This window comes from Athene cunicularia, assembly GCF_003259725.1.
Source record: "Athene cunicularia isolate RWA chromosome 1 unlocalized genomic scaffold, athCun1 chr1_part2, whole genome shotgun sequence".
Classification (NCBI taxonomy): Eukaryota; Metazoa; Chordata; class Aves; order Strigiformes; family Strigidae; genus Athene; species Athene cunicularia.
Window position 1 is genome coordinate 66745663 of NW_020799092.1, and position 22675 is coordinate 66768337.

Consider the following 22675-nt stretch of genomic DNA (forward strand, 5'->3'; position numbering starts at 1 on the left):
GTGCTTATTTTAAAAGGACTGGATCACCTTAGGGCCCAAACATTAGTGGCCAGTCCACTATGATTCAGCTGGATTAATTGGTCTCCTTACAGGTATGAGCCACCAATATAATGTAGGTAAATACGCAGGGTTTTGTCATACGAGACAACTTTTAGCAGAAAGAAGAAAATATGTTTTGCAATTCTCGAAACACTGTGGGGGGCATCATCTGGAGTGCCATTAAATTCAGTTATGTGCTACACAGGCAAATGCATTTAAACTGGGGCACATGTGGAGGGAGAGCTGCTACAATGAGATCTGCAGACCTCACCTGATAAAAAGATAATGAAATACTTAAGTTTGTTTAGCCTAGCAAAAAAAGGCTGAGAGATGTATGTTTGTTCAAATATTAAGAAAGAAAGTAGAAGGATGAGAGACTGGCAGTTTGAGGTAAATAAGAATAGGTGCACCCAAATGAAAGGTATAAGCTGACCATTTAGGCTGGAAAATAGAAGACTGCAATTACAGCACAAAGTTCTGAGAGAGACTTTGGGACTGTCTCCTCCTTGCCCCGTGGTCCAGCTCAGCCTGAGCCATCCCTGATGCATCTGTCATCCCTGTCTGCAACACCTGCTCAGGGAGGGACCCCTGGCCACGGGCAGCCAGCTCCCTGCTCGACTCGCCTTGCAGACAGGCAGCTTTATCCTTACATCTACCTTAAATCTTTTCTGCTGCAATTTAAAGTACTTTTCTTCTTATCCTGTCCCTAGTGGTTATGGAGAACAAATGACACCTCTCTTCTCTTATGGCAATGCTTCACACCCTGTGGGCACTGCTCCAGGTCTCAACATTCGTAAGCCTTCCCACCTCGACCCTCCCCAGGCGGTGTGACTGCTCCAGCCTGCGCTGGAGAGTGCAGCACTCCCAGTACTGCACTGCTGGCAGGCCCTGGAGAGCAAGGTCTTATGCATCTATCAAGGATTTTTATTTAATTTATTATTTTTTAAAATTTAAGTTTCAGTTTAATTGGTCTCCAATTTCCTTGCCACCATTGGCATTCACTTAGCTATTGTGACAAAGAGTAATTTCAGTGCAAGGACATATGTAGGGACTTGCTGGAGAGAAACGGCAAATTTTGTTGGAAAAATTGACAGGGGAACATGGAAAAGTCCAGTTTCCACTTCTGCCTAAATTATTGCATTTGGTCGTACGCGAATTTCAGTTACAGGTTCCACATATATTTTTCACAAATTTTCATGCAAACAAACATCTCTCACGTTAATTTAGATAAAAAGTAAATATAACTAAATGTGAATTGTAGTTATTAGCTTTCCAGACTGATTATGAATAGATTTTTTTCCACTATTCAGCTATTTCTGTGTGCATATTAAACTCATCCATTCATTTTCAGGAAAAGAATTGCATGAAATCAATCCTATCTCAACTCAGCCCTGGACAGAGGCAAAATTTCTCATAATTGAGTGGGAAAAGGTGAAAGACATTTAATGTTATCATGTAGAGAAGGTGCTGGTACACAGATATTGATATATTCAACACATTTAAATATGAAATCTATGATAAACTGTTCTTCAGCTCTTCTCAACAAATGACAAAAATGGAAAACCTTCTACGATAGCATGCCTGCGCTAGCACTTAGATACTGCTATGAATGCTATGCTGCAAATAGTTCTTATAAATGGAGAAATAATTAGCAACACCATTTATTTACCAGAATCACGACATTGTGCATTCCTTCCTTCTTTAGCTGTTGGAGGTACTCTGGCAAACCTGCATAATTCACTTTATCATAGGTAAAGTCCAGGCGACGTTCCATGTAGTCAATATCAAGATGTTGGACGTCCTAAACAATTTTAAAGTAAACATTACATGAGTACTTCCTCCAGCTCTGGAGTCCTCAGTACAGGAAAGACATGGACCTTTTGGAGCAGGTTCAGAGGAGGGTCACGAAGATGACCAGGGGGCTGGAACCCCTCTCCTATGAGGACAGGTTGAGAGAGTTGGGGTTGTTCAGCCTGAAGAAGAGAAGGCTCCAGGGAAACCTTAGAGCAGCCATTAAATATTTAAAGGGGGCTCATAAGAAAGATGGGGACAGACTTTTTAGTAGAATCTGTTGCGATAGGACAAAGGGTAATGTTTTAAACTAAAAGAGGGAGAGATTCAGACTACATATAAGGAAGAAATATTTCATGATGAGGGTGGTGAAACACTGGAACAGGCTGTCCAGAGAGGTGGTAGGTGCCCCATCCCTGGAAACATTCATGGTCATACTGGATCGGGCTTTGAGCAGCCTGATCTAGTTGAAGATGTCCCTGCTCCTTGCTGGGGGGCTGGACTAGATGGCCTTTAAAGGTCTCTTTCAACCCAAACCATTCTATGATTCTATGATTGATACAGAAAATCAGAGTGCATGCAACTGCATTTCTAAAAGGTACCTAATGCATGAAACGAAAACTAAGAGATTGGCTATAATAATTGCAAATAATTGTCAGGGCAAATTCAAGTCCTATAAACTTATGTGGTAGCAGTGGACAAAATGGAAATGTACAAGTCCAAATTTAGCAACTGTTTGGCAGTGATATGCATCAGAAGTACCATAATTTATTCTTAAAATGTTAGCACTGAATGCTGCGTAACAGTAAATCCACACCAGAACTGTCAGCTATGCAACCAAGAGCAGCACTCAAACCTCATGTTCAAAGCTTGCTTTAAATGCTCTTTTAAGCATTATAGAGATAATACATGTAAACCCAGAACATAAGATTACGAACATCCTTTTATTCTACAATTCTCTTTGTAGCATAACCACTTTTCCTCTATTATAATTTTGTTCATCTCACTTTGGCTTGTAAAATTAGCATACACAGGGAAAAATTCATACTTACGTATGGGATATCATAATAGTGCATGCGATCAACAGTTTGCTTTAAAACATCAATGCTGCCATAACCCCATCGGGAGAGATGAAATCCCAGAGACCAGTAGGCAGGCATGTGTGGGCGTCCAACAGCCTACAGCAGGAATGAGGAAGACAGAAATGAAAAGCGTAAGATGAAGAGAAATTATTCTGAAACACCAGGAGAGGTTCCATGCTCATTTAAGCCACAAAGGTCAGGGCACACAGGTATCACACAACCATGAAACACCCTTTCCTTTCTCAGAATGGCTCACTGTACAGTATGCTTCCCTTCAAAAAAACACTTCTGGTGGACCTTTATCCTTAGCAGAAGCTCTGAGTAACACCCACACTGAGCAACACTTGTAAGAACACCCCAGTGGAAGATACGGTGTATAAAACCCAGGCTAACATTAAATGAGGGCCTCACTGAGGTCTCAGCCTCCACACAGTAGCATGTGCCTTCACTTACATGGTGCACACCAGCAGAACCCCAGTGTGGAGCCTCGCACTGACTGACCCCTGCCAAGGGGTCCACAGCAGGCATATCTCTGATGCTACACAGCAATGTCAGCTTTGCTAATTTCTCTTGCTGCATGCAGCTGTACTAACTCATCAAGAGTCTGATGTTTATTTGAGCTCTCTGAAGTTTTAATTATATTTACACACCACCCTGATGAAATTCGGTTGATTATGACTGAATGCTCTTATTGCTGGCCCACAGCATTGTGTTGCCAGGCATTGACAAACCTCTTCAAGGTCAGAGTTACTGTTTGGTCCTGAAATTCTCAACTGAAACATAAGGTAATGAGTTAAATATGATTTTATAAATATTTGATCTTCACTGGCTCCACGCAATCCAGCTGTAAATTGCATGAGGAAACTTGATTGAGAGCACAAGGGAGTGAGGCATTCTGTTCTGCTTCCCCAGGTGAGATAACCGAGAACTGAGATAACTCTCAGGTGAGAGCTGCTCTGGCAACCTGGGACAAGCAGCAAGCAGCCACGATGTGTCTGGTCTAGAAATAAGCTGAAATCTGGAGTTGTCTTCTTAGTACACACTGGAGTTTTCTGGGGGATAACTCTTGAAATACTTACTCCAGTTTTAAGCAGTTGGGATCAATTGAATTAACCTTTGTTCAGTATTTCTAACATCTTTGCAGGCAATACATAGAAATCTAGCAGCTATCTAGTAGCTAATAAGCACCCATGACATAAATATGTTGCAGATATTGACTCCCTTTGGCTAACTAACGGTTCTTCCCTTATTTCCTTGTGGATCTCCATAGTTAGGTAATTACGCTAAGAAGTAAAAAAGAACAAAACTCCCATATTGGCAGCTAAACCTGATCTATTTTGATTAAATAAAACAAGGCACTCCTGGCACTGTATCTATTGCATTGCTAAGCTCTCTTGAGATCATGATTTATAAAGGCACATCTTCCTATGGGATTTCCTTCGGCAAGAGTCTGACCTGGGAAACAAATGCTGAGCTTGAAATTGCTCAAAAATATGATGTGAATGCTAGAGCTGGTGGGATATGCAAACTGCACCGGACAGAAAAACAGATGCAGGAGAGAAGAGGGGAAAAGCAGAGGATAATTTAATTCACCCAAGCTGGGGAAACACACAGGGTAAATTTCTTTCAAACGAGAATGGTTTGTGGACAAACAGGTGAACTTTAAGCACTAAGCATTACAAATTTGGCCACACAGTGCTTCTACTTGTTGGAATGCTGCTCTCACCTAGGAAAAAACAGGAGGCCAGAACAACTGGTGAGGTTAATGGTTTGAATCTCTCCAGGAGAGATGTCTGGCTGAGGAGAACAACTGCCCCATACGCCTGCTACTCCTCCTGCTCCACCAGACTTAACTCTCTTCACCCTCCTCAACACCTACTTCACTTCCAACTTAGCTGGAGGCTAAGCCCCTCAGAGGTACCAAGAGCAGCTATCAGCAACATACACCTGATGCAGCTGCACTTTGCCTTCCCTGCACAGCACTGTGCCCTTGCTGGGAGAGGCCCTGGACAGACGAAGGTAGCCCCCTACCACATAGGGGGAGGCCAGTGGGCAGACACACCATTGCCACCACTGTGCAGTCTCATCTAGTTACATGTGTCATTAGTTATTTTCAGCTTGTGTGGATGCAACCTGATCCCCCAGACCATCTTTCAAGCTCTGCTGAGGTTTCCTGTGGAATGCTGAATGGGGCACGAATGATCTCCTAGTCACCCTGTGAGCCAGCACCAAGGTGTCCAGCAGAGCACAGCAAGCCTCGGGGCAAGAAGTCTGCTTCTCTGTCACAACTGCACTCACCATATTAGCGATAAATTCATCTGAAGAGGCAACAGAGCCTGTTTTAGAGCAGCCAAGGCTGCAAGATAAGCTCTGTGAACCCCACCACTTTGTGCTCCTAAAGCAGATGCACATTTTGCCCTTGCTTTCTCTACTGTAAACAGAGAGCAACCTCTACAAATAAGGTTAAAAAGACAGACCAAAACAAAAGAACTCCATAATGAAATAAAATGTTTTGTGGACAGGCTTCTCCCCTTGGACAAAAGGAAGAGGGAAAACCAGCTGAGAAATATTAATCCTGCATCTGAACAGCCAGCCCAGTGCCCTAGAAGGATGTTGATGTGGCATCTGCTGCCTCTCCCTGAGCGGGATGGGGAACGGGAACCTCTGGTGAGGGTGTCCAGCCTGGGCAGCCCTGCTCTGGGTCCTGCGATACCCTCCCCCAAGTTGCTCCTGGCTGGGGAGGACAGTCAGCTGGGGACGTCACCAATACAACATGGTTCAAGAGCTGGATGGGGATTTGCTTCTGCACCCATGTCCTATCAAGAACGCAGCTGGACACCAGAGGAGCTGGAGGTGGAGCTGTGGCCACCATCGTGCCAGCCAAGGTCCTTCCCAAAGAGCACATCCACTGCACTGGGGTTTGCTGACGTTCAGCTGCTCACCATTACCATCAGTGCTGTCTTGTCTGCGGACCTCAGAGCTGCCCCACGATGAGGCAATATTTCATGACAGCATCCCTTGAGGAGTTTGGGATTACAGCTGAACCAACTGAAGAAAATCCACCTTGCAAGCAGATATTAAGGTTTAAAGCAATTAGTTCCCCAGGTTCACCAGGCTGGCACATCTATGGTGAGCTTAATTGAAATCAGCAGAACATTTGAGGAGGAAGGATGAAAACAGGGCAGCTGGGAAAACAAATGTTCTTTTTTCTAATTATGCTGCGGACTCTCTCTAATGGATCCCCCTGAAGCTTCCTGATAAAGTAACTGACATATGGTACCTACTCACAGATGGATCAGCAGAGACAGAGATGTAATTTTACAAACCTTAAAACTCATGTTGGATTTGATATATATTTAGAATCTAGTTAATTCATATAGATTGCATTCTGAATACAAATGATCATAAAACACACTAGGCAGAGAAAGCCTGCTTGGCAAAATTGACTCCCATAGAATCAGAAAAGGTAAATGAGGTATGGCAGGGAACTGAGGGAGGAAAACATGAGAAATGCAGAAACAGCAAACATATGGGGTATCCAAACTGAGAAAAAAAAATACAGTAATGCATAAGAAGAAAAAAAAAAGATCCTATTTTCTGTTCTACAATTTATCCTGCACTTGGTTCTTAAATAACTCCTGGTGTTGTTTAATAAATTCACTGTTAGTTTTTCCAGGTTTACATAACGTGGCATTACATAAATTTTTTTCACTTTTTTCAAATGCACCTGAGAGCTGATGAATCCAGGAGGTACCCTGGAAGCGTTTTGCAGTAAGAGCAAGTTCAGTGAAAACATGTATATCTAACAGCCAAAATCTACCCAAGGAGCAGATGATCTCTGTGTTGGGTCATTGGACAAATAATATTATTACAATGAGTATCAAGGATATCAACTAAATACAGTAAATCAAGATCCTAGTCTATTAACATTATAACCAAAGACTGATGTGAAAGAGATAACTGAAGAGTTATGCCCTATATATCATAGAGGCCATAGAGAGATACACTCTTTCCCCATGCTTACAAAGAAGCTGACATCTCCAGCAACGCAGGTACAGGGGCTCAACATGAAAGACTGCTAATCTTGCACCCTAAGAGCCATATAGAATTACTCTTAAAACTTGGTATTTGGTTAAACTTCCTTTCTTTAAGGATGAGCTGTAGGAGGAAACTATAAAAATTCAAGTGGGCTAATGCTCTGGATTTAGACACAGAAATAGTGTGTTTGGACAGTCACACAAACAGCTAAATTACACAAGCACTCCTATGGCCTAGTTATCTGTATCCAGCTTATCCCCTATGGCTGAGGCAGGCAGATGAGTGCTGTGGGCACCTAGTCAGGCAGGAGGTAACCTTCACTCAAAGTCTATGAACAGAAGCTGAACTTTGTTTTAGGAGAGCAAGAAGAAAGGCTGTGCAACTACTGAACCATTAAGAAAATGCTCACAACCTCAGAAATCTAAAAATTTTAAGGACTTTCGACACCAAGGTCTTCAAACCTTGTTTTTTTCTGCACAAACACTTCTCAGCTGCTTAGTCTTTCTTGAGGGACCCATGAATTCAGCTGTGAGACTCTCACTGAATCATGTGTGATAAACTGTAGGTACAAGTAGGTGCCCCATGTTGCCTCTCAAATAGGAGGCTGTACTAAGAGACCTGCGATCCCTTCCACCCAGAACTGTCCTACAGTTCTGTAAGGAGCAAGCAAACCAGCAATTTGCTCTCAAAACAGAATTAGGAGACATGCAGTATGCTCTCTTAAAGCTTATCATCAGATAATTTGTGATAAAATAACAAATTTATGGTTTTCACTCCATCCAACAGCTGTTAAATGTCTCTTTGTCAAAGACAGAGCAGTGGGTCAGAGGCACCAGCATTCTGCCCTCTGCTCCCTTCCCACTCCCTGCATCACCCTTAGAGCCCATTTAAAGCAGATTAGCCTGGGCCAGGCTGGCACCCCGGACCACCATGGCTTTCACTGATGCCTATCCTCACTCCAAGGATGCACAGAGAGGTTGATGGCCGTGGCAGGACAGCCACCATCATTCCTAGTCACCACTCAGGGAGCCCCACTCTTGGCACAGCCTGGCTGCCCCAGCTGGCCACGCAGCTGTAGCTCTGGGCAAGAGCCCATGGGCCATCCCTGGGTGCTGGCAGTAACCTGGAGAGGTGCATGGGAAAACTTGTGTACTCCAGAGACCCAGTAAACAGCTTCATTACAAAGCTGTCCTCACTCACTAGTTTGGAGGGAGCTGAGTAAAAGCACTGAGCAGAGCTAAGCTCCTAAATCTTTTACAGAAACAAGCAAGGCGGAGTCAAGGGGGGTTGCTTAGGTCTTGAAGTGACACTGAGGGCAACAGCACAAAATGTTTGGGAAAGGTATGGAACACTTTGCTCTGGACACAGCTTCCTTGATCTCAATGGCCAGGCACTGAGTGGCACCTGGCCACCCTGCCATACAGCTGGGACCACCCTGGAGAGGGTGCAATGGGTGATGCCTGCAAAAAGCCCCACACAGTGATTCTGGGCAGATGCTTGCACAGGCAGGAACTGTTCTCCCAAGGATCTTGTTGCAGCAGGGCAGCCTGGCCCCACCAGGGTCCCCTATAGCTGAGAGCTCCCAAAACGCCACTTTTCAGAGAATACCCACGCTAACAGTTGAGTGAGCTGAGGGATGCTGCTAAACAGTGCCTTGCAGACATCGGTCACACTGCTCCTTTCCAACCTCTCCGTCCCTGGGCATGACAGTGACTACACAGGAGAGTCCTCATGGTGTGACAGAAAATACAACTGAAAAATAGTCTTTCCTGTCTCCTTCACCTTCCCACATATATTGTACATAAAAGTAAATCATTACTCTAGAGACTATGGTAATTATAACATTTGAGATCCAGAAATTTCAGGATGTTTACTGAAGTTATTATTTCACTGCAAAATTGCTACCATGCATTCTTTAAGATTCCCTAGAGCTGAGTGCAAGCTTGAAGAATACAGAACAGGGGATTTTTTGTCCTGGCATGTGACATGTCTAGTTAGGAGACACCCACCAGCTCCCCTTTACCTTATTTTCTCTGCTCCAGCTCCATTTCCACAGAGGCAGGGGTGGAAAGTGAGCTGCCAGTACCCATCAGCTGGGGAGTGAGAACTCATTTTATTTTCAGCTGCTGGCCACCTGCTAAGCCACAGAAATTCTGCCTTCAAACACCAGTGAAAGTCTGAAAATAATGGGGATAGCTCTAATCTCTAACGTGCTGCTGCAGCAACTCCCCTGAAATAGGTACTTTCATCACAGGGATCACAGCTGCAGCTATCAGGGGAGTCACTTTTTCTTTCAGTTTATTTGTTTGTTGGGGTTTTTTTATTTTTGTTTTGTTTTGGTTTTTTGGTTTTGTTTTTTTTTTTTTTCTGTTTGATTGCCACTGTGTAGGTTCAAAACCCAGTTTCTGGTGGGCCTGTGGCACCGGTGTCAAAACTCCCTGGTGTGGAGGACGTGCAGAGGGAGCTGCAAACCTCTGAGAGGCAGAGTAACTGCTCCCTCTCCGGGATGTGGAGGGGCACCGGCAGCCTCTCACCTCTCTGGGAGGCACCTCCTGAATCTCCGATTGGAAAACGAAAGTCTAGCAGAGCCCACCACCCTGGGGAGCTGCCAGCCCTCCCAAAACAGCATCATGACACTTTCCATCACCAAATCAGAACCTAGCAATATTTCCTTCTGGGATAAATCTGCTTTTGCCCTGGGCCAAAACATTACTTCTGTTCCATTTCAGACATTTTAAAAGCAGTTAAGCACAGGATATGGAAGCTTTAAAAAGCCAGGAAAGACAAAATGTTTGATGAAAATCAGAGCTCAGGCCCCTTGGTGAGACGGCAGAGGGAAGGCAGAGCACAGGCACATCCCACTGCAAGCTCTGGCTACACATCTCCAGGACACCCTACCGCAGGCTGCTCCAGTTACAGCTTAATCCCCAGGGTCTGCACACACATGAATCCCCCTTCTCACAGTGACATGTCCCTTCTCAGCTTTGCTCCACAATCTTTAGGCTTGGCACTGGTTTCTTTATGCACAGAGCTAGGTTCTGAGGTGGCAATTTTCTGTGCAAGGGTCCAGTTAATGCATCACTTGGCATTTGGTGACCAAGAAAAATATGTCACCTGCCACTTTTTTCTTGGTGACCCTCACTGGATAAGAATTGCACGCACAATCCTGAAGCAGCTATTCACATGTATACCCTCAGTTCTTTGGAAAACGCTAGGCAATTGAAAAGCAAGTAGTTATGCTCTTAGAGACAGCAGTAAATACGTTTTTTCACACCTATGTTCTCCAATGCAATTACATGGATTTTCATTAGTAAAAAGCAGGCTGATGCTCCAAAATCAACAGGTAATTCCCCTGGTAAATAAAGGCTTGAAGCCTTTGAAGTTCATTCAACATCTCTGAAGTCCAGCAGACATAAAGTTCCCAAAGATTCCTATCTGTGCTCTGATTAGTTTGTTTTCTCCATCCACAGTGGCAAAACACAGTTACAGTCATGTAGTGAAGACTGTAAAACTATCACAGCCCATAGAAGAGTAAGCTAGGACAAATTTATTTCTAATCATTGCATCCCTTTAGTGCATTCCTGCTTTCAATATCAAAATGCTGCAGGGAAGGCTGGAGATGTGTATTGAACATCCAGCCAGGCTGCTATACTCACCGTTCACTGATGCTTGAGTACACACCAGGTTGCCCATAGACCTAAAGCTATGGCTATGTATGAACAGATCAGGACAAAATTTTGATGGCACTATATGATACTATCAGATACTGACAGCAGTTTGCTACAAGGTACTGTCCCATGTGCCACATGTACTTTTCTACTAACCTCCGTGTATTGCTGAATTACGTTTTCAGGAGTTGGTCCAAGGAAGACATAGAAGTCAAGGATCCCTCCAATAGTGCGGAAAGTTAAAGATGGGTTTGGACTTAGAGAAACATCTGAAAGGAAAAAAAACAGTTTCTCAATACAAACCAGCTCTGCACTATGTGTGGGAATGGTTCAAAGCTGCATCAGCGGAGGTTCAGACCTGACATTAGGAAATATTTCTTTACCAAGAGGGTGGTCAAACACTGGGACAGGCTTCCTAGAAATGTGGTCAATGCCCTCAGCCTGTCAGTGTTTAAGAGTCGTTTGGATAATTCCCTTAATAATATGCATTAACTTTTGGTCAACCCTGAAGTGGTCAGGCAGTTGGACTAGTTAATCATTGTAGGTCCCTTCCAACTGAAATCTATTCTATTCTATTCTATTCTATTCTATTCTATTCTATTCTATTCTATTCTATTCTATTCTATTCTATTCTATTCTATTCTATTCTTTCCCAGGTGTATATACACTGGGCTCTTCTGTGCAAAAATACATCCCCAGGCAGAGGTGGCTACATGTTCAAGTCACTATCTGACACCTTATGGATATGACTGGATGAACAAACGGGACCTGTATGTAGGCTAGCAGTGGCCCAATGTTTCTGTTATCTCCGTTTGCAGATTGGCGTTGTGCAGCAATAAATCACAGAAACTCACGCAGAGTAGATTGCACAGATCCATTTGTCTCAGTTTCATTTATATAAAAAGGAACCACAAGCTTGTGTTTAGGGTTCCTCTATGCTATTTTAATCTTCTTATTGGAAGTCATTGCCTGCCAGGGGAAACTGATTTTATAGACTGAGTGAAGATTCCCCTTTTCTGAAATTATACCACTGGATTAATACACTAAGGTGACCATGGCAACGCGCAAAACTATTCTCCACAGACAGAATATAGGGCTAAACTAAATTGATTTGATTCAGTTATGCCAATCCCAGAGGAAATTTCTTCCACCTTCTCCTTTCCTTGTATGTGCCTCTATTTAAAAAAAAAAAAAAAAAAAAAGCCCCTAAACCCAAGCATATCTTTTCACTGAAAATACCTTACCTTGTTAATCAGTCATTCTAATGAAATCTCTTTCAAAACTTTAGAGTAATTCCTGGAACCACAGTTATGGAACAGTCATTCATATTGAAAAAATCACATTGAAAAAACAATCAGTAAAACAGTTTCCTCTATTTACTGATTTACTGTCTTTCTATATGCAGTACATATAGGGAATCCATATATCTTTTTACCTTGTGCATTGGAGTTCAGAAGAAGAACACCATGGGCATTGGAGTCAGCTTCTACACACATATAGAAAGGGTGAACTCCATAGAGGTTGGCAAATGGCTGAAACATAAACAGCACATTAGGTATGGCTTGACTTTGCTATTTTTCATAGTATTTGTCAGCTAGGTATATATGCAAATACAAGGAAATAAATTCATTCATGGTTAGAGACTTGTTTTGAAAGTAACATTGATAGAAAAAAGCGGTTTTTTCTGCCTTATCAGGATGGTAGTTTTTAGTCTCTCAGTTAAACCTTCCATATTCTGCCAAACCTTCTAAAATGGCTTGGGTAAGAACTATGTTGCTAGTTAAAATAGACTCACCACCCACTGACACCAGTTTAGCCAAACATCTAACGAGTCCTGCTGAAGTTCAGCTTGTTTGGATGAACAGGGATTGATACAAGCATGAAATTAAATGTTTTCCTGAACTAGGATCTTGGCACACAGAATACTTTTTTCTGAAAACTAACTGCACCATGAGAAAGCTTCCAATGAAGGGTTTCAAAGACCCCTCAAAATTACTTATAGTTTTGTCATTTCATTAAAACTTACAACATTCCATGTTTGCCATTGATTCACATTAGCAGTGTTACCATACAGAGAGGTGCTCCCTCAGCAAAGCTGTACCATGCCACCTCCTTTTGGTGATACAAGTTAGGACAAAGTATGCATGAAGTGAATTACTGTTGGTGCCTGATCCCTGCTGAACATGCCATAGGTGACGAAGTCCATGCTGTGTTTGAAGGACAGGTGTTCATGTTCACCAAACCCATACACCGAAGTGGATGGCACAGTAGTTGTGATCTGAAGATACTGGTTGGAGAAAAACAGATCAATCAGGGGACTGTCCCACCTGTGACAAATAGAGGAAGACATGATCAGTTTGCTTATCTTTGAAATGCATCCTTTTAAGTTCACATCTGGCTATTTATACTTTTTCTGTATTTTGGAGAGTAACAATATTTTAAAACCCCATTAAATCCTATGCATGTCTCTAACATGCTTAACCTAACACACATTTATCTTGAAATCACTGCAGATATCTCATCTACAATAAAATGCATCAGTATAATTTTGAAAAGAACAACTAAAATAACAGAAGACACTATCTATAATCTTATTACCAAAATAAGTGGTTGCTTGTGCTATTTCTATGACAACCAACGGGGCAGGCTAAAAATTGTTATTACTCAGTGGGGTTCAGAATCCTTAATGATAACAACAGACATTTAGTTGTTAACAGTTTTACTTTTCAATGTTTTGCTGGATCAGGACCTGAATACTCTTGTTACACTCAACTTTATGCCGGCGCCTGAAGCAGAGGAATAGCTTCCTCCAGACTCTGCTTGAATGAGATGCTTTTATTGTGATGACTCTCTCCTGCTTCTCTCACCAGCTTAATGCCTTTATTTCTATTGAATCATCTGTGGACACAAGCTCACATTTTAATTAGGTGTTACATTCTGTTTCCTATCTCTAGTGCTATAATGAGCTGCAAGCTAGATGGGGGAGAACATAGTCAAGCTGTGGAGAAGTGTTTTGTTAATGGTACTGTGTATGCCATGAGTACCACATTTAGAAAGCACCCTCTCGAGCCTTGTTTAACCATGAATTTGTTACAGCTAATTAAAATAAATGAGCCAAAATCATAGAGCATAGAAGTGGCATAAGTCTCCTTTTAATGGTCTTTTGTCAATGATTTTGACAAAATTAAATGGTTGATCAAATTGACCGGTAAATCAGAGAAGTGGAAGATGGGCTGTGTCGGCAGGGAACAGCGCTACCCTTGCGAGAGGAGCACTCCCTGGTGAGCCCTGGCTGCCACCCGTGTCACCAGCACCCCTGGCTGGGGACAAGTCCCCACTGCTGGGAGGACTGAGAGGGCTCCTCTGCTCCCAGGCAGCTCTGCTCTCCCCACAGGGAAGGAAGGACAGCCATTCACAGGGATGCCCAGAGGCCGATCCAAGGCATCCTACTGTCTCTTCATACAAAAAGCAGGCACAATCTATCCCTGAAGTCTCCTAGACAAGTCCTAAGTCAAGCACACCTAGTGAAGGGTCTGTGTATTTTTTAAAAAGTCTATCTGGCCTTTCTCACAATCAGGAAAAAGTAAAATTTTGTATTTAAGTCTTGATTTGGTTGTTTGCCAGCAGCAACCCTCCCTTCCTTCCATCATCTCCTCCACCTACACACAGTACTGAATAAGGTTATTTTCTTATAGGAAGGTTAATGCATGCAAAATATCCCTGAGAATCAGATCCAGCCCTTGGCAAACAGAGGCCTTTCTGCAAGAGGCTGCTGCTGTGTAGGAACGGGGGTGGGCTCTGGAGCTATATTCCTGTCCGAAGGAGCCCAGTCACGTAGCTCTGCTCTGTGCCAGGGCAGGCATGGACACTGCTCTGAGCAAACCACGGGGTTATGCAGAAACAAAAGGATGCTGGAGGGGAAAAGCTTTGGGAAAAGCTTAAATATCTGTCCTAACTCATTGAGCACTCTCCATGATGTCTGTTCAGAGGATATGAGGCTTTCTATGTTCATGGTACCCACGTTATGGCACTGATATTTCCCATTGTGAGAGCAATTAGTGTTACCATGACATTAAAAGTGCTCCTTCCGCTCAGCGCATCCTCTCCCTGCCCAGGAGGGCCACCGGGGTGGTGCAAACCACAACCCTAGGAACAACTCCTCTGCCCCACCGTGTCTTTGAATGGCTGTTTTACAGCTCATGCATTCCCTTGGGCCACTGTCATGCACTCTACTCCAGCATGGCATCGCCAAAGTAGTGCCCTGCTCTGCACCCCTCCATCACTCAGCTCCCCAAGGGCCACCACTCCCAAGAGTGCAGCTCCCCATGCTGTGCTGCCAGCCATCACTCCCCATCAGCCTCGCCTTCGGTAGAGCTCCCCTTGCCAGAACAGCCATGTGCTAAATATAGCACTCACTATGACATAAAAAGACTGGTGATGACTCTCTTTTTTTTTCTGGGCACTGTTAGGTCTTCTCCATCTGAAGAGAATCACAGACAGGTTTTCCCCTTGCACCTCACTCTGTCGCCCCTCCCAAGTGGCTGCTCTTGTGCTCTGCAACACACTGTGGTAAGCTGTTGTGTTACTTTATGTGTTTGCTTCTGTTGTATTGGCAAAGAGCAATCATTTTTTTAAAAAAATAATTATGTCTGTCATTGCTTAAACACTTGGAGACAACAAAAGAAAATGTTATATTTCTCCCACCTCCCCTCCTGCTGGTTTAGAGAAGATAAAAGGAACAAAACACAAGGGAGCATAAAATGACACCATGTGTGCAGGAATTTGCATGGTTCTTGACAGTCCTACAAACCATAATAGTGCTATGATGGACAACAGAAGGGATCTAAAAAATCTAAAAATACAGCTGAGAAGCTGTTCACTGTCAAAAATTCAGCCCCTACCAGCAGTTAGACATGGCAAAGCCCATGAAGACAAGAACCCTTTTCTTTGCACAAGAGGTAACAGCTGCACTCAGGTTTGCTGCTGAAAGTCCTAACACTTTAGGGTCTCTGTGGTGAGAACACTCCTACCTGTGGAAATAAAAACGGGCCTCTCCACATGCCTGCCTGGCCCATTGTCTGCTAAAAGTTGCCTGCTGCAAATCCATGAAGTCTGACTGATAAAAGCTAGAGTTTTCTTCCAAACACTGTCCACTATGTTCAAGAGTAAACCTCTCTATTTTTTAACCTCATATCAGGAAAAACGAATGATTCAGGATTGAAAAGGTCTGTGTGAAAATTGACATTTCTGGCCAGCAAGTGAACATCTCACATTCAGCTGCCAATACTTGGGTCACCAGGATGAACCATAACTGCAGAAGATCAGGGAAATTTTATTAAAGGAAGGTGGGTAAGCAGGTAGGTAAAACGTCCTGTTCATGTTGAAGGTGTAGTTTATGACTAAAATTGTCACAACGTTTGAGGGGGATGACTAAAAGGCAGTATAAAATGGTTTTCAGAAGTGCAATCATCAGCCCTTTGTAATATGAACTGGACATGACAAAATTTACCTGGTTGAACGACTTCACTCTGCTGAAGTTTACAGGAGACCAATAATGGCAGTGTGTGTGATGGCTCACTTGCTGTGAGCAAGCAGCTGGTGCCACTTACAAAGGTGGTCTTATTAAAACCTCTAGAATTAGAAGACTTGGGACATTTAGATGATACATCATTAGGACATACATCATGCATTATCTGGACATTAAAAAATCATTTTATGTTGAGAGAGGGTCTTTTTTAATCCTTTTTACAATGAATCCAGGAGAAATGAGCTCATTACTTTAAGGTGTGAACACCTATCCCACTCAGTCTCTTGGAGATGTCCTCTCTAACATCTGCTTTTCTTGGCCTCCAGACCCTTTGAAAACCACAGCCTTGTGAAAGGAAGAACAACATATATATTATCTGTGTGCAAATGCAGGTGGAAACTTCACATGTCTATCAGAAAAGTGTGTCTAATCCTCCTGGCAGAGCTTGGGCATACCTTTTCAGAGGGCACAGGCTACTGCTATATGTGCAGGCTGCCTATAAGCAGTAAAGCAGTAAAAGCAGCCTAGGGACTGAGGACTATAAGTTCTATTTTCAGATGAACCTCAAATATACTTTGGCCCTCAGCTCACCCCACATGAGCTGCTGGGGAGTATCATCTTAGGAGCTCAGGTCTCTGTGATTTTTTATTGCTCTCATATTGCTGAAAAATGTTTCCACTCTGTGCTGGTTTTGGCCAGAGCAGAGTTAATTTTCTTCATAGTAGCTAGTATGGGGCTATGTTTTGGATTTGTGCTGAAAACAGTGTTGATAACACAGGGATGTTTTAATTACTGCTGAGCAGTGTTTGAGTCAAGGCCTTTTCTGCTTCTCACATGAACCCACCAGCAAGTGTGCTGGGGGTGCACAAGAAATTGGGAGGGGACACAGCTGGGACAACTGACCCCAACTGACCAAAATGATGTTCCATACCATATGACATCATGCTCAGTGATAAAATTAGGAGGAAGGTTGGCCAGGGGGCCTTGACTTGGGGACTGGCTGGGCATCAGTCGGTTGGTGGTGAGCAATTGTTTTCATTTGCATCATTTCTCTTTCTTGGGTTTTATTTCTCTCTCTTTGTTATTTTCCTTTCATTACAATTATTATTATATTTTATCTCAATTATTAAATTGTTCTTATCTCAACCCATGAGTTTTCTCACTTTTACTCTTCCAATTCTCTTCCCCCCATTCTGCTGGGGTGGAAGAGTGGGAGAGAGGCTCTGTGGTGCTTAGTTGCTGGCTGGGGTTAACCTACAACACACTGTCTCACAACAGCTGTATTCCTGATTAGCTGTAAATCTTGGGCACCACTGGACTGCAGAAGGCACACCAAGAATGAATTTCTATATGCTTATCTTACTTTTGAGGTGATTTATCAAATAGGTCAAGGAAGTCAGCACAAGTAGCCAACAGATTTTCCACAAACATAACATTTTAAAAGAAAGAATTTGCAGGGTATATTTACAATTATTGACACTGCTCTACTTCTACTGTATTCATCGTCATGGTATCAGTGCATCTCCTGTAAGTGGCTGGATATTCAATGCTTCCTTTTTGTTCTGAAAAACACTTTGATAAGTGATATACCTACAATACTTCTCGCCTATGTAACATAAATCGTAATGATTAGAAGACTAAAAGAATGGCTTTTACAAACTAGGAGCAAACCCAAGGTACCCATGATGCACATGATTTGCTCCTGTTGTTTTCAGCAAAATTGCAGTTTAAGACAATAGCATTATAAATCATTCTAATAGCCTTGCCTATGTAAAAACATCTTCATGGTAAGTGGCGTCTGTGCTTACTACCACAATCAATAAAAAAGGCAGCTGAACTCTGCAGTAGCCTTTTTGGAAATTAGGGAAAATCTTGATTAGATTTTGGTTATTTGTGCTGTATCTTCTCAAGTGTGATAGCAAACAAGGTATTCTTAATAGAGAGAAAGCAGCACTTATCTGTCTTGGGAAAAATGTTCTGCCTTCCATTATTCACATGACATCATGAAGGAAAAGTCAGTTGAAGAACGGATGTTAAAGTGGAGAATCAAATCAATAGTCCATCCCTCTGCAGCCTGTCTCCACAATGGTGCAGCCCAGATATCACAGAGGAAGGCATAAGATGTCACTCAGAGCCAGTATTGCAATAATCTTCTTATGGAGGAAGTTTCTGGCTGTTTTCATAGAATTAGTTTATGTTGTGAAACATGGGGACAAAAATAGTTGTGTGGGGTTTTTTTCAGCAGATGATTTTTTTATTATGCATCAATGTTTATGCTGCTAAGCCTCCTGTGTCAGTACTGCCCTGGGGCAACGAGTCCCACAGAGTAATCACACACTGCAAAATGAGGATGTCTTTGTTATTTATCACTGCCTTAAAGCAAACAGTTCCCGGCCTTTTACACTCTGCTCTTGAGAAAGTCTATGCTTTCCTGAGGCCTTCATGCTCATACTTGATACTACCTCCTCCAGTCATTGCTGCTGTTAGCAGCAGGAGCAGAAAGTAGAACAGCACTCAACCTGAGAGCACACGCCACTAAATAACGCAGAGGCTCTGTTTTGCTCCCTCTCTAGCCTTATTACAACCCAAATTTTTCTCTTCTGTTTTTATTACTGTAGGACCCTGGCCAATGATGGGCCAGTTTCCCAGTAGAGCTGCAAGGTCAGCTAGGATAAAGTGAGAGAGGTTTTATTAAACTAAAGCTGCTTACAAATTTCCTGACAAAACTTTTGCCACTGATCACACCGATTTGCCAAAACAGGTATTTTCCAAGCACCAAGGGAGCAGGGAGAGGTTTCCCTCTCTGCCCCATGAGATCAGTAGTTTGGGAGCTTGACCTTCAGGGTGGGAGACCCAAGCCCCTGTCCCTCATGGTTCAGATCTAAGACTTGCAGCCTTAAATCAATTGCAGATTTCTTTTTTTCCCCAGCAAACCAGAAAACGCCTGACAGCTGTATAGGAGCAGGGGCTCTGCCTGCCCTGGGTCTCATCTGACCTCCTTGGCACCCCACCGGTGAATGCATGGTGGTAGCACCTCTTCAACCCCCATGACTCTGGATTGCTGCTGGCATGGGGAAATACCTTCCCTGGCCTCCAGTGAAACAGCAGGAGCATGGGAGAGGGTGAAGAAGAGGAGCAGGAGCAGGCAGGACTGGATGGGACAGAGAAAAGGACAGCAGTGTAGGAGAAGGAGAAAGGTAAGAGGGAGTAAGCCAAGAGGCTTTCCTGTCGGAAGAAAAGGAAGCAGCCCAAGAGCTCCTGATCCTGCAACTCCTCAGCAGCACCTGGATCATTTCCCTGCATGACCCCATCTAATTTTTGCCCCATGCAGGCGAAACAACGGCTGTCGCCTGATTACCTTGGAGCAAGATGAAAATGTACCAAAACTCGGCCTTTTATTCTTGCTCCTGGCTCTGCATGAGGTTTGCAATCAGCTGTTAATGTCTCTCTCCTCACACAATTCATTCCTCTCCCCCTTTACATGGAGCCCTGAGTTTGTCCTGCCTTCCTTGAGATGGCACTTGGGTAGTTCATCTCCAGCAAAAGCTCCTCAAAAACAGCGAGTGGGAGAAACGCCTGTAAAGCACATTCAGGAACACTTCAAAGTCTCCACTGCCTCTCCCCTGCAACGGTTCCAATGTATATTAAATCATTCCTCACAAGGAGGAGGCTTTGTGTGCACGAGTGGCAGAGCTGGGATGGGGTTTTATATCAAGCAGACAGGGAGCCTGCTGTCAGCTCTCCCATCACTGCAGAGTCTGTGGCACAAAGACACTGATGACACAATAGACTGCACCATGGAAAGGAGGGGAGAGAAATACAAGCATGAACTTTGAAAGAACAACCCAACCCCCCACATTTCTGCTCGGGACAGGCTTCTCCCTCCCTACGTGGACTGTCAGTGGGGATCATGAGGGATTTTAGGCTTTTATGGGCGGTGGGTCATCCAGCAGTGTAAAGCTGCTGGTGAGGGATAAGGAGCATCACATCAAACAGATTTCTCAGAATATGGGATTGCTTTACAATGGGAAAGTTCTTCCTTAGAGACATTATAAAGGTCCATCATAGCACCTGGACCTGTTTTGGTGTAGAGAAAAGTTATCATCCACCCACACCTGGGGAGTGCAACTGCAGCACCTGTTGAAGAGGCTTTATTTGACCAGATCAACTGCTCTGAGCAATATTTTTTTGCATATGAAGATTAATGATTGATTCAGCTGTTCATTGAGACAGCAAGGTTGTGGCCATTGACATCTTAAAATAGGGGGCTGAAGTCCTTCCAGGTGTTACAAGCTTGCCTGTTTCTCAGGGACACTTGCCTACACAGCCTGCTGTAACCTGGCACAGCCATGGAGGCCACCAGTTGTGCAGCTGGGTGCCTGGCCCTGGGCATGCTGGGTGCCCTGGAGCAGCAGACCCCGCTTCTGGAGGGAGCCCAAAGGAAAAGATTTGGGTTTTAGTGCCTTCTCTGCAGACTGCACCTAGCAAAGGGATGGGGGACAAGGTGATGATGAAGATGCTCTGCAGTAGTTCCTGCTGAGCCCTGGCTACAGCTACGGAGCACACTCAAACCCAGCTCCCACTTGTCCAAACCTGCCTTTGGGCAGGTTGAACTAACATGAAAGTCTTCTTAACATACCAGGTGCCACTGCTGTTCCCCCAGACCCAGGCAGCCAGTGCAGTCACTGATGACAGCGCTCCTGTAATGCTGCTTGCTGAGGGTTCATCCTCCCCAGTCAAGAAAATGCAGCCACCGATGGCTTTTAGGCCAGGATATATAACCTGCTTTCCTGTTTTGAAAGAAGATTTCCATCTGCACAGCTCTTCTGGTGGCTAAAGAGGTTGCAAATCCCTCTAAGTCAGGCTGTGGAGGTATCCCTGAGCATCTGCATTCACTCACTCCACAAGGACAGACAGGCAAGCAAATGAAAGGGAAGCATTATTGTTCCTCACACAGGGAATTTAACTCCAAATACAATTCAGCTGCGAGAGGAATGGCTCCCTGCCGGGATGTGATCCTTCAGTCTGTAAGTACTGACTGTGCCATTTCACATGAAACAAAAATTCCCAGGAACGTATAATTTCCCTTTCTATATGCAAAATCCTGTGCCATTGTTTGCAGGATAAAAACCCATTAACTGCACATTATATTCACCCACAATTTCATCTTTTTCAAGTCAGTTGGGTTTCAGGACAACTCCTTTACCTGCCTGGAGGCAGCGTATGCTTTTCCAGCGGCAATGCTCGATAGCAGAGCATCGCTGCTGAGTGCTGTGCCGATGTTACTAACCAAGACTGCCCTCTGCCTTCCCCGGGCTCTGCAACACATCGCTGTTGCACCCCATGCCTGTGCCGCTGCTGAGCGCAGATTTTGGGGGATGAGGGTTGCCCCACTGCCAGGGGATGGAGGAGGCTTCCCCAGGCCCATGACAGGACAGAGAATGTGCCCCTCTGGAAACCTGCTCGGCAGGGACCAACTTGTGCTCCTCTGCCTCTTGCTGGAGCTGAACCTTCAGCAGCTTAGCAGATTGAACCCTGCATGTGCTTCATGGCAGGCCCCTTCCCTTACTGGGACATCCCAAGTCTGAGGATGCCCTGACTAACTGAGGCTAAACCCTTGGGATTTGGGTGCATATGTTGAGGGCTGAATGGGAACAGGCCATGAGCTAGCTGCTCGCCATGTCTTGTTATGCATTCATCTCTTACATCACCATTGCAGTTAATAAGCCTTTACAAAAATCTCTTATTACAAAGAAGAAAACTGGGACTTTAATATAAGCCCACTGTTTTCACAAAGCTGTTAAGTCTTATGAGTAATGCATAGTACATTCATTTACCGTAGCCTTCAAGAAGAAAACTTTACAGAGTTGACTGTAACATGTATAAAAGGAGATGCCATGAGATTGCAATTTAAAAGGATGGCCAGCTAATTAAAAACCCAGTGCATGGTTCCATCTGCAGACTCAAACCATTCTAGAGACTGTATTGTCTTACTCGCATCACATATGTTAAGTCATCCTTACGTTGCTCGCAAAGATAACACTTATATTTTGAGTCTGTTTAACAAAGAGTTTCTTGGGAGGGGAAAAATCTGATCTGATTTTTTAATTTCTTAATTTAGGGCTAGATTTTCTAATGCATAAAACGAACCACTTGTATCCCAATGACCTTCTGGCAATGTGCTTGTACTAGTGGTGGAGCACAAGATGGGCAGAGCTGGTGCTGAGGACCCAGTAGGGGCTTGCTCTGAAGCAGCCCGTCAGCAGCCAGATGGCATTGCATGTGCTCCCAGAGCACACCTCCCGGTAAGGCCATGTGGAAGGGACCTAATCCATGCTCCTCAGGACCACTACAAAGTCAGCCAACACACAAGAGGTGGCTATAATCAGGAGATTCACATCAAAAGGTGCTGCTGATCAGAATTAAAATGCTAATATAGATGCAACCACAGCCTGATGAGAATGGTACCCATATTTCTATGTTCTGTGCATCTCTTTCGCCCACCTGAGTCAAGCAGTGACAGCCCAGAG

General features: G+C 43.9%; 1 protein-coding gene across 1 annotated transcript in view; it reads right to left on the bottom strand.

The window, feature by feature from the left end:
• Positions 1-22675, bottom strand: part of LOC113491238 (sucrase-isomaltase, intestinal-like) — a 46299-nt gene that overhangs the window by 18640 nt on the left and 4984 nt on the right. The window contains exons 5-9 of the mRNA XM_026868002.1: positions 12777-12945; positions 12054-12150; positions 10775-10887; positions 2883-3008; positions 1709-1840 (exon numbers count right to left, since the gene is read on the bottom strand). Of these exons, the coding sequence (XP_026723803.1) occupies positions 1709-1840; positions 2883-3008; positions 10775-10887; positions 12054-12150; positions 12777-12945 (637 nt within the window). The remainder of the gene's footprint in view (positions 1-1708; positions 1841-2882; positions 3009-10774; positions 10888-12053; positions 12151-12776; positions 12946-22675) is intronic.